This window comes from Kryptolebias marmoratus, linkage group LG8 (genome assembly GCF_001649575.2).
Source record: "Kryptolebias marmoratus isolate JLee-2015 linkage group LG8, ASM164957v2, whole genome shotgun sequence".
NCBI lineage: Eukaryota > Metazoa > Chordata > Actinopteri > Cyprinodontiformes > Rivulidae > Kryptolebias > Kryptolebias marmoratus.
In genome coordinates this window covers 16,297,236-16,312,957 of record NC_051437.1, presented here as the reverse complement: position 1 = coordinate 16,312,957, position 15,722 = coordinate 16,297,236, and the positions used below count along the sequence as shown (strand labels likewise).

General features: G+C 41.3%; 1 protein-coding gene across 4 annotated transcripts in view; it reads left to right on the top strand.

Moving 5' to 3' along the window:
* The window catches only part of LOC108235293 (leucine-rich repeat-containing G-protein coupled receptor 6), a 74,850-nt gene that overhangs the window by 53,586 nt on the left and 5,542 nt on the right, over window positions 1–15,722 (top strand). For all 4 annotated transcript variants that reach the window (XM_037977158.1, XM_037977157.1, XM_037977156.1 and 1 more), the window contains 9 exons: window positions 4,954–5,025; window positions 6,527–6,598; window positions 9,574–9,789; window positions 9,944–10,015; window positions 14,024–14,092; window positions 14,559–14,630; window positions 14,784–14,855; window positions 15,235–15,303; window positions 15,605–15,676. In XM_037977158.1, the coding sequence (XP_037833086.1) occupies window positions 4,954–5,025; window positions 6,527–6,598; window positions 9,574–9,789; window positions 9,944–10,015; window positions 14,024–14,092; window positions 14,559–14,630; window positions 14,784–14,855; window positions 15,235–15,303; window positions 15,605–15,676 (786 nt within the window). The remainder of the gene's footprint in view (window positions 1–4,953; window positions 5,026–6,526; window positions 6,599–9,573; window positions 9,790–9,943; window positions 10,016–14,023; window positions 14,093–14,558; window positions 14,631–14,783; window positions 14,856–15,234; window positions 15,304–15,604; window positions 15,677–15,722) is intronic.

Sequence of the window (15,722 nt, the reverse complement as noted above, 5' to 3'; positions counted from 1 at the left end):
GCGCACACCAACCCAGGCCAAGGCCCACCAGGACCAGAGGACCCGAGCCCCACCGCGCAGGCACCAGGCCGAGCCGACACACACCGAGCGCCCAGCCCCCGACAGCGAGGGCCCCACACGCCCCGGCAGGAGGCCGCGCGACAGGGGCGCGACGCCAGGTACTTCTGCTGTTCTTGATGTAATAATAGGAACCACACAGTACAGGGTGAAGCTGAACATTGAAGCTGCACTGGGAAAATGGGAAACGGAGTCTTACATTAAGCTACACCTGCAGTGCTTCCACAGACAATCCTCCCAATGTTTTACAGCCCTATTGATCTTTCTATGTCTCTGCTGCACTGAAGTTCTGACACTTTATGGAGACATTCTGTTGCTTTGTACTTCTTCCAAGGAGGATGTCTTTACCCTAAAGCCAAGTTTTGTTGCTGGCTGACCATTTCTGGAGATGTGCTGGGATGATGATGATGTTCCAAGGCTCGGAAAAGTACATTTTTGACATCCACTGCTGTCTAGACGGTTTAGTGAGATGGAGCATAGCGGGCTAAGGTAAACACATTATAATTGCAACAACTTATAGCGCTTAGAAAAACAAACCATGGTTCTAAGCCTAAACACGGTTGGTTTGAGAGAGACAGCTTTTGATGTGGGACTTGCACACTGGTTAGTAGCGCAAGGAGAGGCAAGGTCCAGGCATGTTGTGACTGGTAGAGAGATAAACTGTTTGATGTTGGGCTCTAACTTCCCTGTCTACCCTCCCTCTGTCTAACTTTGTCTCCCTCCCTTCCAATTCATTCCTATAGCCCCCCATATTCATTTAACTGCGGGCTATAGCAAGCCAAAGTCTGCCTTTGATAGTTTTCGTCTTCTTCTTCTTCTTCATGCCCCTTTTGGCTTCCTCGACATTCTTATGAACCAATCAAAACAAGTGTGCTTGTGGCAAAAATCTTTCATCTTTTTTACCTAACAGCAAGGAGAGGGAATAAAATCTTAAGAGCTATGAAGTATCCCTTAAGGACACTGCTCCTAAACTTAAATGATACTCATCTTTTTGTTCTCACCTGTTTAGAGCAAGGACAGCTAATCCTTATATACCTAAGCTAAGGTGATTAAAATAACTTACAAAGCAGGTAGCAAATATCATTAGAAAATATGTGCCTTTGATTTAATGTGGTATTAACAATGAATATAAGCTGTCATCATTACCCATCCTTTTCTTCACCTCCAATTTCTTATTTTTAATTATATTCTATTGAGATCAAAAACCTCTAATTAAGTCTTCATTTAACACTTTGATCAATGAACTACCTCAATTTAAACACAGAACTGTCAGTGATACACAGCATAAAAAGAGGGAACTGAAAGGTAGACTACGTGTCTGTGGTTTAATGAGAGGGCAGAGATGCCCACACCACAAACTCACAATTGTTACTTATTTACCTGACATTTCAAAGTCATCCTTTCTGTTCAGAAGCTCTGCTTAAATATCAAAGATGCGCTATCTGTTTATGGTCAAATTGCAATTTGGAAGTGGATAGATGTGGTGTAGTTCTCCTTAAAAAGCTCTTCCTGTAAACCCCTTTAAAGATGACAGCGCTTCCAGTTGATCGCTTTTATTAAACTCTGTGCTGTTTGTCCTTCCATAGATCACGTTTCACTTTTTCTTCTGTCTTTTACTCTTCACATAATCATCTGTTTTGGTCAAGTTTGTCATACTTATTATCTGGAGGCATCAATCAACTTCCTCTGGTAATTATAGATCTGAAAGAAGTCCATTTAAAGCAGCCTGAAAGGTGAAACTACCTGACTATGTATGGTTTGACCATTTTTACCATGACCATTTTCACATGCTACACTGCATTACTTCCATGCTTGATGAATGTGTGTGGAAAAAGGTGACAGCTCCCACTTTTCATCTTAGCAATATCCAGTAGTACCTCCACCCGCTCAGCTCAAAAAGATCCATCAATCCAGCCTTGTCAAAGTTCTCCAGCAATCATGCATACTGCATGAATTAGAAACGTAAGAGGAACGAGGTGGTGAGTGGAGGCCAGTGCTACCCTGCTTCTCTTCCCTGCAATGATAAGATTGTCTGCAGATATGCCAGGAGTATGACGTAGTTGAGGGTTAGGAGGTTAGAATATTGGCTGTCTTGGAGCTCCAGGTGCACCTCACAACTGGAGCTATCCAGATCAATTAGCAGTTCTCCTACGAAAGCTGCCAACATTGTCATTTGTCAGCACGTCTGCTACTCGCTCACAACACTCAGCCACTTACAGAAAACAGACACTCCTCCGGTCTGCATTCTACTCCCGCAATTTCAGAGGTTAACGGCAGGTTAAGTGGCTGACCCTGAGACTGGACTGAGGGGTTAAACACCTAACCATTAAGATGTCTATTGATGGACCACCTCTATCAAAGGTCACACATGCGCAGGCAATAACAGAAAACATATGCACAAGTTGTCCTGTCTCAGATAAGACCTGTTTATCCTCTCTGACTCTTTTCATCATCGACTCCTATCACCCGCCAAGGCCCTGCTGTGCCTCTATCGCTGCACAAGATTGAATCCAAAAATATGATGTTGTTCTTTGTCCTTGTTCTCTAAGTCTTTAATCTGTCGGTTTGTTTATTATTCTGAGGCAATGAGACATGGCGATACATCAGATAATCAGCAGTTGGTATGCTTCAGTAAAGTCCTCACTGATTAGCACTGATAGTGGGGTGGTCTCACCTTTGTAACAAGCAGCACCATAGCCATTTTTCACCTTCACATTTGAACTACACAAACGTGTGGGTGCCTCTGTTCCTTCACCTATGAATCATTTCAGTAGGACTGATTTATGTTGAGGTGGATTTTTTTTTTTTTTTTTTATCTATGCAGAGCGGGGGCCAAGAACAATCCCCAAATCAAATTAAAAGAAAAAACATTTGGAGCCAAGATTTGACAAGAGCAAGGCGCCTTTCATTAGAATGAGATTGATGTGGAACGACTAGGAGGCTAAGTGTGGAACATTTACACATACATACAATCACTCACACACAAGAAGACACACACTGATATCATGGAAAGAATTGGTCAGTGTAGACTGCTAGTGTTCTGTTGATCTCTGTCGAGAACATCTGATTTTTTTTTTTGTTGTTTGTTTGTCTTTCGAAATATCCATCTTCACTTTTGACATAACTGTTCATTTAACAAATGAAGTCTGCAAAAAGAAAAGAAGATTAAGAGAAAACAAAGCAGAATTCCAGTCGAATGTAGTTTTGGCTTCAGTCATGTAGCTACTAAAGAATGGGTCTAGGTTGACAGAGGAATACACACATAAATGTGCATCTTTGTTTCTTAATTATGAGGTTTATTTTATAAAACCTAAATGTTTTTTTTGAAAAAAAAAAAAACAATCTGCAACTAGTCATTGTGTTTTAACAAAATCAGTTTAATGAGGGCACTTGTATTTTTTCTGTTGTGTGGACCTAAAAATATACTAAAACAGTTTCCCCTTGAAATATATCGCTCTTTAAATAGTCCCCACTGACCATCTCATATTGTAAAAGCTTAAAATGGTAGTGTACTAATGGTATTTTTTTGAGTCTTTGGCAGAAAATATTGGGTACTTTATGAATGAAAATCCCATCAAAAGCCAAAACTGTTTTTTTTAACTTGATTCAAGAGAAAAAAAAGGAATTAGAAGGATCAGCTGTCTCTGATTTCTGTAAAAATCTATACTTAGACAGTCTAAGGCCCAATTAATGTCAGTTTGACTAAGTTTTTGGCTGTGGTATGAGAGGCATGAATAAACGGCACCACAATAGCTGGATAACAATCAGTTCAGACTACTTTGCATCACAGCATGCTGCTGTGCATCTTTGTTTTGATAAATATGAACTATGTGAGATTTGGCAGGCGTGGGTGGGGTTGTGTGGTTAGCCACTGCACAGTAATAAGAACGAGACTTGTTGACATCAATATCAGATGTCAAATGGAGTTTTTCATTCTTTTATTGTCTAGATTACAACATCTTGGAAAGGCAAATTTTGATCGATATTATTATGTTAATAGCTAGATATTATGATGCAAATTGACCAGGGGAGATCTGTTTAGCATAAAGCTGGAATGTCACCTGTAGAGAAATGGTTAGAGCTGGAGAAGGGTGCCAGTGACTAACCTTTAATGTGTGTGTGTGTGTGTGTGTGTGTGTGTGTGTGTGTGTGTGTGTGTGTGTGTGTGTGTGTGCGTGTGTGTGTGTGTTTAATAAAAGTGGGTGGTCTTGGGCTGTGAAAACCAAATCTGTGTTTAAACTTTGTTTCCAGCTTGTGACCTTGAGATTTACTCTGTTGGACTGAATGTTATTTATTTGGACATCTTATACACATTCACAAATGACCATTAGGTGCTGTGTCTGATAAACAAACTGATTGGATTGCTTGTATGAATGTGTGTGGTTTCTCTCCCGTGCTGTCCTCAAGGCCCCTTGGATTGGGCCTAATTTCACCTCAAGGACATGAAAACAGGCATGCAGATTTACACCACACATGTGTTTATGTGCACAAACATTATATACATGCTCATATCCGTATACACATGAATGCATACCGTTTGCACCCTGCACTTGTTGACCCAGTCTCAGTCTTTATTCACTCATCAAAGCTCCTAGGATTGGTTAAGGTTTCAGAGTATGTTCAGGGCCAATAGTAACCACACTGAAGGGAATCAAATATTGTTATTTGCATACTGCCCCAACAGTAACCCCACAGCAGTAACTCTGGGATGAAGTCATGTCATAGCCTAATCCAGATTCCACCCCCCACAAAAAAAAAAAAAAAAGAAAAAAAAGTTTAAAAAGTAAATGGTAAAACTGCTCTTTTGGGGCTTATAGATTTCTTTGTCAGAATTATTCTATTTCATTTTTTTTTCTTTCATGCTTCTCTCTTTTAAAATTCATGTTTTTCTTGCAGGCGTATCTCAGGGAATCAGCTGAGGTATATCTCAGGCCAAGCTCTCCAAGGTCTACACAGCCTCAAAGTCTTGTAAGTGACCTCCTCCTTTCTTCGAACTCCGCTAAAGTGGATTTGTTTTTATCCAGTTCAAAACCTCCATAGATTGTTCTACTCCGGCCTTCACGGGGTTGTCCTCCTGTCTCAAATAAAACACACTAGCTATGCATCATTAAGTGCAGTTAAACTTTATGAGTTGGAAGAAATCCGCTCTGCTTGCAGCTCCTTCAAGTCTCCACCAAGTTTCATTTGCAAGCTCACAGCTTCACAGGTGCAATGAAGGGACCTCCCAGTCACACCACCTGCCGAGACTGCAGCGAGTGTCACTTTAGAACTACACTCAAAGCTATTCTCTTAACACCCCGTTTCTCATATTGTGTTCACAGCCTTATGATTTGAGGCCACCAACTCTGGTAGAGCAGCCATGAAGTATTAAATCATAAAAAGAGCAAAGCAGCAGTAAAACACACAGTACCTTCTGACATGTGGCATCTAATGAGTTGTGGTCATATTTCTTGTGGGTGCAGGACAATGGTTTTAAGGAGGTTTTCATAAGCATTGGCAACTAGCCCCTTTTGGGCTCTGGCTGAGAAAAGTTTGAGAGTCAGTGCCACAGAACATAAACTTAGCTAGCACAATGTGGTTTGAAAGCTGAAGGAATCTGGAGAAAAACCTGACCCACAAGCTGATATTTTTAGACCAAAAATTGCTGTAAATCAAGGAATAAAAATTAAAAATAGCTAATTAAATAAAGATGTCTGAAAACATTAATGCTTCCCACACAAACTGTGTGTAAATCCAAAATGCTGTACAGCCACAATCATCATAAGAAATAGTTTTTTTAAATATTTGATATTGACGGTCTAAATCCATTTTATATACTGTCCTCACAGCTTATTGATTTTGCTATGAGGATAGTATATAACATAGGTCTCACATAGGTCTCACTGCAATAAATAGTTAATAAATGAATGACATAACGCTGTTTAGTCACTGTTTACATTAAAGTTTTTTTAAGATCGGAAAAGATTCTTAAACTTTATCAGATTCTTAATGTCATCATACGCTCAGATATGCCTCTGATGTTTGAAAAGAAAAACTGTTTTCAATCTCACAATGACAGATATTGTGGCACCACAATGCCTGCAGTACAACCACAACAGCTCTGCTGGGCAACACAGTGGCATTTGCATCCTCCATGTTCAGTCGACAGGTCAAGATAAAAACTGATGGCAAGAGAATGAAAGGGAAAGCAGGACGAATGAAAAGAGAAGCCTATTGTTTGCTCCCCACTTCCCCCTCGTTTTTGCGCCATTCTTTTGAGAATGACATCACCAGCCCACCCAAGGAGGTTCTTGTTCTTTTTTTCCCCCGGCCTTCATCCTCTGCTTCTCTTCAAGCTTTCACAGGCCTTTTCCCTCTTGTGTCAGATTTCCCTCACTATGAAATCATTTGTTCTGCTTGATGTGAACTAACACACGATAAATGGGTTATAGACAGACCTGCAGCTGAATCATCTGTTTGTGTGTTTTAGGATGCTACAAAACAACCAGCTGGAGAGACTTCCTGATGATGCTCCATGGGACCTGCCCAACCTGTTGTCCTTGTGAGTCTCTCGCTTGCACATGTACGCACACTCTAATCATGCTACTCGACCTCATCCAGCAGGGAATAAAACATCCCCGCCGGCCACCCACACATTTCAGCTTTGACCACATTGCAGGTATAGAGTACCACTGACAAATTACAGACCGTACCCGAGTGCTGTCTGCAACAGTTTTGCATTCAGCACGAGAGCTTGTAGGCAGGAGTCACAGCTCTGATTGTGTCAGCGCTGCTCATGGTAGCATCTGGAAGCCATGAGGGAAACAGCAGACACTGCAGGCCAGGGAGAGCATCTCCAATGAGCTGTGAAACAACCCTATTTTCCATCAATTCCTTCTCTCTTCCTCCTGCACCACCCACACTGTTATCCCCCTAGCTAGTGAGATTGTTGGGTGGCTTAATTGTCTGATCTGTGGGGTCAGAGTATGTGTGTGAGTGTGCGTGTAGAGTCGAGTGTTTTTAGAACTCCTCATCCCTGCTCATTGCCCTCAGCTTTGCACAGCACACGTACGTCACTTCTTGGCTTTCCAAATTAATAATTCTTCGTAGATATCCTTTCTTTCATCACACAGACGCACAAATTGCTCGAGCTGTAACACAGATGGGGCGGGCATGAAAGACAATAAACTCCTCCAATGAACTCCTCTACCACCTACAATGTTCTCTGTCTGCTATAAGCCAAGCTTGTGTTCCCTTGAAAATGAGAAAGCTTGTACACATACTCACGCATGTTCTGTACAGGACATTTATATATTCCACATGCAGCTGCCCTCATGTGAATATGTGTCTGTTCAAAAAAGAAAAAAAAAAACAATTTGCTCTCATGATGATCTGCCTTTAGTGTGTGTGAGGTCTTCTATCAATTTACTTTGGATAGGGATCACCTAATGCATTGAAAAGACACACACACTCACAGAATACACACACAGAGCCAACATAGAGAGACGCACCTTGTCATTATAGTAATGATAAGCTCAGCAGAGAAAGATTACTGGAAAGGCTTTGGAGAGAGAAGCTTGTCGGCGCCTCTCATTGGCATAAAAACACCAGGTAAAAAAGACAGAGAGAGAGAGAGAGAGAGAGAGAGAGAGCAAATGAGTCAGCACATGGATTTTACATTGGTATAAACGTATAAAGGAGGTCTTATCCAAAGTAAATCCTGATTTAATCTCAGTTTAAAAAATCCCTTTGTCTGCTGAAAGTGATTAAGAAAAATTCTCTCACCCTTTGAAACAAGAGAGTTACAACACTTGAGTGTGAGTGAGGTAGTTTAGTTTGGTGCCATCACAAGCAGAGCAGCAGTTGTGTTTTGGGCTCCAACCTACAGGTTAAGTAGCATAATCACCACTGATGAGCTTCACAAGCAGTTTTAAATCAGCAGCAGCCTGTTTTTAGAGATTTCACTTGCTGGCTTTAAAATGTGCTTGTCCTGGTTCCCCACTGTATAAAACCTTAGCCATCTGGAGAACTGAACCAACACAAAGAGGTCCCAGGATTTCCTGAGTATTTTAAGAGATCTGTCTTTCTGTTTCTGCATCTCACTCCTATAATCGTACATCAGACTTTGAAGTGATGGGCAGGAAATAGTCTGCTTTATTGGCTTCAGTGGAATGTTCCCCCGTTCTGTCTGCACCTTCTGGAGACCTGGCAGGTCTACCCGAAGGATCAACTAGTTGTTTTTTGTTTTTTGTTTTTTTTCAGTTTCAGAGAGCAGCCCAGAAAGTTGAAGGGCCTTCCGTAATCCTGTGACTTCACTCAGGGACAAACAGTGTCCTCGGGGGGCACAGTAAGCACGTGGACAGGGCTTTGCAGCTGTAAAGGCCATTTTAACCTCCAGGAACAATGAAATTTCATGAAGCTGTTTCTCTGTGTGTGGACATCCATGACATATTTATAGGTTTATAAAGAGTGTCCATGCAGGCTTGTGTTTAATAATCTATCAGCATCTACAGTTGCTTGATGGAAAAGGTCCTTTGGGGAGGCAAGTTCTAAGTTCAAGTTCAGATTTCACTTTGATGATCCGTTTTGTTTGGTGTAGCCTCAGAAGAGTGATGAGGGTAAGGAGCATTGGAATCAACGAACCTCAGTAGAAGACTGGGAGGAGAGGACGCTTCACAACAAGAGCTAGAGTTTGAGATTCAAAGGAGCTCACAGTGGCTGGGAGTCCATCAGTGACGATGTAAGAAACAAAATGTGTGTGCGTATCTGTGAGGGGCCAGAGGGAGCAAAAAGAGATTAATGAAAAAGTGTGAAGGGCCAAGGAGAGAAGAATAGCAGAAGGAAGTGGTCTCAGCTTGTCAAGCCTGCCTTGAGGGGATCATTTATCACTATTGACAGTGTGTATGCATGGGTGTATTTACAAGGGGTGGGTGTCCACGCTCTTTGCCTGAGGGTTTAGGGTATTAAGGGAGGAAAAAGGACAAAAGTTTTTTGGGGGTTTCGTATGGTTTGAAAAGATGAAAGTACATGTGTAAAAGCATAATATAGGTGTCCACTGTGATACTACCTTCATTGGATGAAAGAAGATGTGAAACTGGAAAGAAAGAATGCAAAGACGAGGAGCGGCTGAAGATGCGTCTTTAACTGTCTTTCCTCTTTTTCCACACGCTGAGCAGAGAAATCCTTACATAACATAAATAAACCAAGGACGAATAAAACAGGCTCACAATAATCGTTACTACATGTCGGTGTTTTTCCTCATCTTGCATTTCATGCATGTCTGAGCTGGTGAAGCTTGAAATAGCTTATTTAGCATGGGAATAAATCATAATGAAGAACTTCTAAGAGGCTGCAGCAAAGTTGAAAGGGAGAGAATAAAGGGCATATAATTCTTATAATACCCTTCCAGTAATCCTAAAAGTTTGGAGTCATGACACAGCCTCTAATGCACACAAAAGTGCAGATTTGCATGTACATGGGCAGAAATGCTGCAATTAGGTGATTATCCTGCTGAGCACTTCTCTTCTCATCCCGCAGGCGTCTTGATGCCAACCTCTTGTCTGAGGTTCCAGCTGAGGCCTTTGGAGGTGTTCGCTCTTTGAGACACCTGTGGCTGGATGACAACTCCCTGACAGAGATCCCAGTGGTGGCCTTGGACTCTTTGCCCTCCCTGCAGGCAATGACGCTGGCCCTCAACCAAATCACACACATCCCAGATTACACATTTACCAACCTCTCCGCCCTTGTCGTACTGTAAGTGACAGCTTGATTTGTTTACCTATGTCTCGCAAAACATACCAGAGGTTTTTTTTTTAATTTTTTTATCTTACTACATAACAGAGTGGTTTGGGTGCAGAGCAGAAATTAATGTCTGATCTCCTAAAAATTATTTGTGGACTTTTTCCAGGCATCTCCATAACAACCACATACAAAGCATGGGCTCAAGATGTTTTGAAGGTCTGCACAGCCTGGAAACACTGTGAGTACCTCACAGGCTTTTGAAAAGCTGTTGAAAATTTTATGTTTTAATAATATCTCATGCACACAAACCCTGTGCACTCACCTTAAAATTGTTTCATTCCATCAGTCTAAATTAGTACCTTTCTGTTTCCCCGACTCTTTGCAATGATCAAGTATCAGTTAGTATCAACATTCATTTAATGCAGCAGTGTTTACAGCAATCACACTGTCTTTGTCATGAACGGTGGAGACGATGGCGAACCCAGAGCGCAGACTCATTTTTAACAAACAATAATTTATTAACTAAAGAAACACAAAACAAAAGCTGACGTGGCAGCAAGAACAAAATAAAGAACAACCTAACACTAACATAAACGGAGACGGAGACAAGCGTGACGGAAAAAACAACAACCAGAAACGAGCAACAAACCATAGACAAACCAGAGACAAACCTTAGACAATGGACCAGCGAGGTATGGAGAGAAATGACCGGGTTTTAAAGTGCTGAGGATAATCAGGTAAGTGGAGACAGGTGACATGATTAATATTGCTCACAGGTGGAGATGGGAGTGACAGGTAACCAAATGACTAAGCTGGGGGAATGAAAATGAAAACAAACACAGACACATGAGACAAGAGCAGAAGGAAACACGAACCAAACTACAAGATAACAGAAAATAATAAACACCAACTGAAACATAAAGCAACTAACTGAAAACCAAAAATCCAAATCCTGACAGTCTTGAAGTAACCCTCAGATATACGTGGAACCTGGAGAGTAATACCTCAAAGTAGTAACACAACCAAGAACCATCATTTCTCACACTGTGCTCCTGAGTCCTGCCTTGCACGTTGTGGGTGTAATAGTGGCGGGTGTTACTAGGAAAAATTAAAATTAATGTGTTTTTATAAGTCATATGTAACGAGTGTGCCAACATTTTTTGAAGTGTAGCGTTAAATTGTAAAGTCACAATGATTAATGTGCTGGTAATTTCGGCAGGTGCTTGAACATTTCTCAAAACCACAACCAAAAACTGAACAGCAGGAATGTGAAGATGAAAAGATCCCCTTTGATTACCTTGAAGTATCATCAATGGATTTTACTCTGTTTTGTTTAGGTAATTGCTAAGCAGTGCTAAGGTCAAGAATAGCATAGTGTGGCTCCAGAAAAGATATTTGTGTGTGTGTGTGTGTGTGTGTGTGTGCGCGCCATAGCTTTATTAACTAATTCCTAACCACACACCAGTTTGAGGACCGCAGAAAACTGACACAGTCCTATGAAGGAGGTGAAGAGAAACAGCCAGAGAAACTTTAAAAAGCTGCAAATGTGTCTTCTATAAAATTCATGGTGGTCTGATGAAAATGCACTTTCTGGCGTGCTGCTTAACAACCTGTTGAAGTGTAAAAAAAATGATGCGTTGGTTTTTATGAGCGTGTGTGTGGGCACATACAAGAATGTGTAAGAATATATGCAATCACCTCTGACTATGCAATCACAAGCGTATGGCCGGCTTTACGCTCAACTTGAAAGACATTATGCATGCTGGGAAATGTGAGAAAATCGGGTATAAGGCAGGGTAGCCACAGTTTAAGCAGATGAAGGGAAACTAGAGAATGTGAAAAAGAGGCATGGAGCTCTTTGGATAAGAATAGTGTGTGCTAAAGTGTTTGGGCTGTCACAAAGATGATTCAGCAGGATAAGATGAGAGGTGTCATTGACGTGGAGATTGTGGTGGTATGAGGGGTTAATCTCTCACAGCGGCTTTGCTTATGAGAAATACGAGACACCATCTGCATTACCACCACCTACCAACCCCTAATATTATAAAACCATTACTACCAGGAGTCATCCCAAGACCTGCTGGAAAACTCGGCAGCACATGCAAACGAGACAAAGCATATACAACGAGGCACGCATTTCTCAACAGCTACTGAAAAACACAAGCGTCTCACAGCATTTCATCAAATGCATTTAGGCCTTTTAAGAGCATAAAGACAAAGTCGTTTAAGTAAAGCTTTGTAAATTCTTGTTGAGAATTATTTAGAGTCTTTAAAAACATTAGTGCACACCTGCTGTGCCATATGTTTAAGTGAACACATGCTCAAGCATACACATGCAGGCTAATCTTTTCCCATGCTCACCAGCATATCTTGTGCACATGGGAAAAGGTTTTTTTTTTTCTTCTTCTTTTTTTAACTGTACTTACGCTAATAAGCTATAACATTTAAACCAATTAAAGTTATGTGGAACTCCCTTATGTGACCAAAACAGCTCTAAACCATCAGAATTTGGATTTAGGGACTCAGGGTGTGCCCTCTGGTGTGGAGTACAATGTTTTCCAGTAGATTGTTTGGGTTTTGTGGATTTTGGGATGTGGCCTTCATGGATCAAAGTTTTTCCAGTTCGTCTTGTGGGTGCTTAAATAACATGGGGTCTAGGAAGTTCAGAAGCCAATCGTTAAAATCACTAATGTTTTACTCACTGCTGCAGACTTCATCACAAATCAGTTTACTCATTCTCCTTTACCTCTTTGTTGCATTTGATACAATTTCTCACACTATCCTTTTCAGGTGGGTATCTCACTGTTTCAGCTCTCTTGTAGTTTCAGTGTTACTTATCTGCAGCCCTGGTTATTCAAGGAGTACCTCAAAGCTCTGTACTCGGACTGCTTTTTTATCATTTATGTGCTTCTCCTTGCTCAAATGATCTCCAGCTATGGTCTCAAAGCCCACTCATATACTGGTGATTCAAAAATATACATCAGCACCAATCCAACCACTACCTTCTCTCCTCTCGCCCTGGTCAGCTGCCTAGGATATCAAAGCCTGAATGTCTTCAAATCCACTGTACTTAAATTCAGCCTCAGCAAAACTGATCCTTTAGTTGTGGTCCAAGAATTCAGAGATGCAGTATCCTCCTGTATACAGATGGGTACTTCATTCACCAATCCTTTGGAATTGTAACATTGGCTTTAACTTGCACTCCATTCTCCTTCTCTGCCTTTTTTATCTTAAAAACAGTCCAAGATTTTGGCTGCCAGTACCCTGATCTGGCAAAAACTCTCATTCATCCTTCCATCACCTCCCATTTGGACGACTGTGAGTCTTGTTTGGGGTGCCTAGTAAAGGTCCTGAAAGCCACCAGTGTGTCCAAAACTCTACTACCAGGATTCTTACCTACACCAAATCCTGGCAGCACATAACTTCAACCCTCATTCAGATTCACTGGCTTCCAATTAGATCTCAAACTCATACGAAAACTCTTCTTCTCACCTACAAGTCTCTGGGTGGCTATGATCCTCATTCCCTCTTTTGGCCTCCTTCCTTACAAACTATTTCATTGTGACAACAGCCATCATAATATCTAGTTTGATGTATTTTGGTGCATTAGGTTTGGTGTCATTGTCATTTTTTCTCAGCAAACAGAAAAATCAAACAATATGCCAAATTTACAAGCAAAACAATTGGCTACACAACCTGTATGGGCATACTGACATCTGATATGTTTATGCAACATTGTCAATGAGTGATGGCATGTATGAATTTCACTACTTCACAGTGCAAAAGTGTCAGAGATTTTATGTTCTTGTTCTGTTTCAGTCTAAAATTCTCTGTTTCTTGTACTCCAAGAGGAAAAGGAAAACAATAAAACCCATTTTCATGCCACCTGCATATGCATTGAGTATACTATGAAGATTGTTTTGATAGTTTTTCATGGGAAACTAACAAATCAATAACCTAAATAAAATGAACTCTTAAAGCGTTTATGCTTTAAGAATTATGTTACTTTTGAGGCATAAAAACTTTAAGAGTTAAACTTTATCCTAACAGCTGTTAACCTCTGAGACAGGAAAGAAAATTGTAGTTCATTTGTAAATGTTTGCATCATTTTCTGGGACAAACAGAAATGTACAAAATCACATTTAAATAAATTATGCTTTTGACTGCTTGAAATATGAAGCCCTTTGTGTGATTAGGCCTTAATGAGTACAAATTATTTAATTAAGAGTATTTAACTTTCTTGCAGGGATTTAAACTACAACAATCTGCAGGAGTTCCCTGTGGCCATCAGGACACTGAGCAAACTTCAGGAACTGTGAGTATGCACGCGCATGCACACACACAAAAACACACCTGCCCAACATGACTATCATGGTTGGGTTATCCCAAGTAATCCCGTTAAGTGATTTTAATGTGGCACTCGGATACGATCTCTCTCGCCCCGAGCAGGTGCTGGCTACACACCCACGCAGCCACTTGCCTGCACGTACACACAGATGCAGCAGCGCGCGCGCGCGTACGCACACACACACACACAAGCAGTGTTTTTCCTCAGCTTCAGCAGATGTTTCGCAGCATGCATATGTGTCACAGATACAGCGTATGCGAGCATGTTTACGTCTCATGTATCCAAAAATGTTCTTCAGCTGTGCAGCGGCAGGTGCAACATGACATATGACTTGCCTCTCACTCACAAACACACTTTGTGGCTCCTCCAAACACGCTAAATCCAAAACATACTGATTGAGAGTAGAACTAACGGCATGTTTTTATATTTTCAGTGGCTTCCATAACAACAATATCAAAGCCATCCCTGAGAGGGCCTTTGTGGGAAACCCTCAGCTCCAAACCATGTGAGTTTAATGTTTTATTCATAATGCTACAAAGTGTACATATAAAATAAACACAACTGAAATTTCATGTCAACATCAAGTACAACACAATTTATCTTTGATGCAGATGAATCGGCATGGTTTTGCATATTTTTTTTCCTCACTTTCTTGCAGCCACTTCTATGAAAACCCCATCCAGTTCGTTGGGAAATCCGCCTTCCAGTTCTTACCGAAGCTACACACGCTGTAAGTATGCGGTCAGTAAAAACCATTCCAGTGAGTTAGCATGAACACTCTTTAAATCATCCTCTGCCCTCTGCAGTGAGAGCTCAGTGGTCATGTGTAATAGTCCACTGAATGATGTTGTGTGAACATATTGCTGTGCGGTGTGACGATGTGGTAAGAGAGAGTGCGCTGTAAGAACATGCTGAATGGAGTGACTTATGATGTCTGGTGAGACAGCCAAAACAGCCTGTGTTGATGTTGGAGGAATGGTTTGATGGTTGAAATGAGCTGTTAGACAGGGTCTGTGTGCGTGAGTGTAGAAGAGAGGAGCAAAGAGGAAGACAAATGTCTCAAAAACCTTTCTTTTTTTTTTTTTTTTGGTTCATTTGTTTGACTACAGGTCCCTGAATGGGGCTACACAAATTCAAGAGTTTCCTGATCTGAAAGGAACGACTAGCCTGGAGATTTTGTGAGTGTCAAACACACATATTTCATACTGAGAAGATATGGAGGGAATGAACTAAAAAGGGGTGATTAGGCCAGCCAGTGACAGATTTGGCAAATTAAACCAGTTGCCTGTCTGACCAAGATAGACACATGGGAGTGGGGGGGAATCTTTTTCTTGCTACATGATGGTGTCGATTGTCAGTCATGCAGGACATGGCAATTCTAAGTGGCTCAATAGAAGGCGACTGAACTTGGTCTCTTGTTTCTTTAGGACTAGACCTAGTCTTAAGGAAATGATTGATAAAACGTCTTTTTCTCTGTAGGACACTGACTCGGGCTGGTCTCTCAGCCCTCCCTCCGGATCTATGTGAGCAGCTGCCTCGCCTCAGAGTGTTGTGAGTTCACTCAAAGACGCTCACACACACAAGAAAGGGGGGGGGG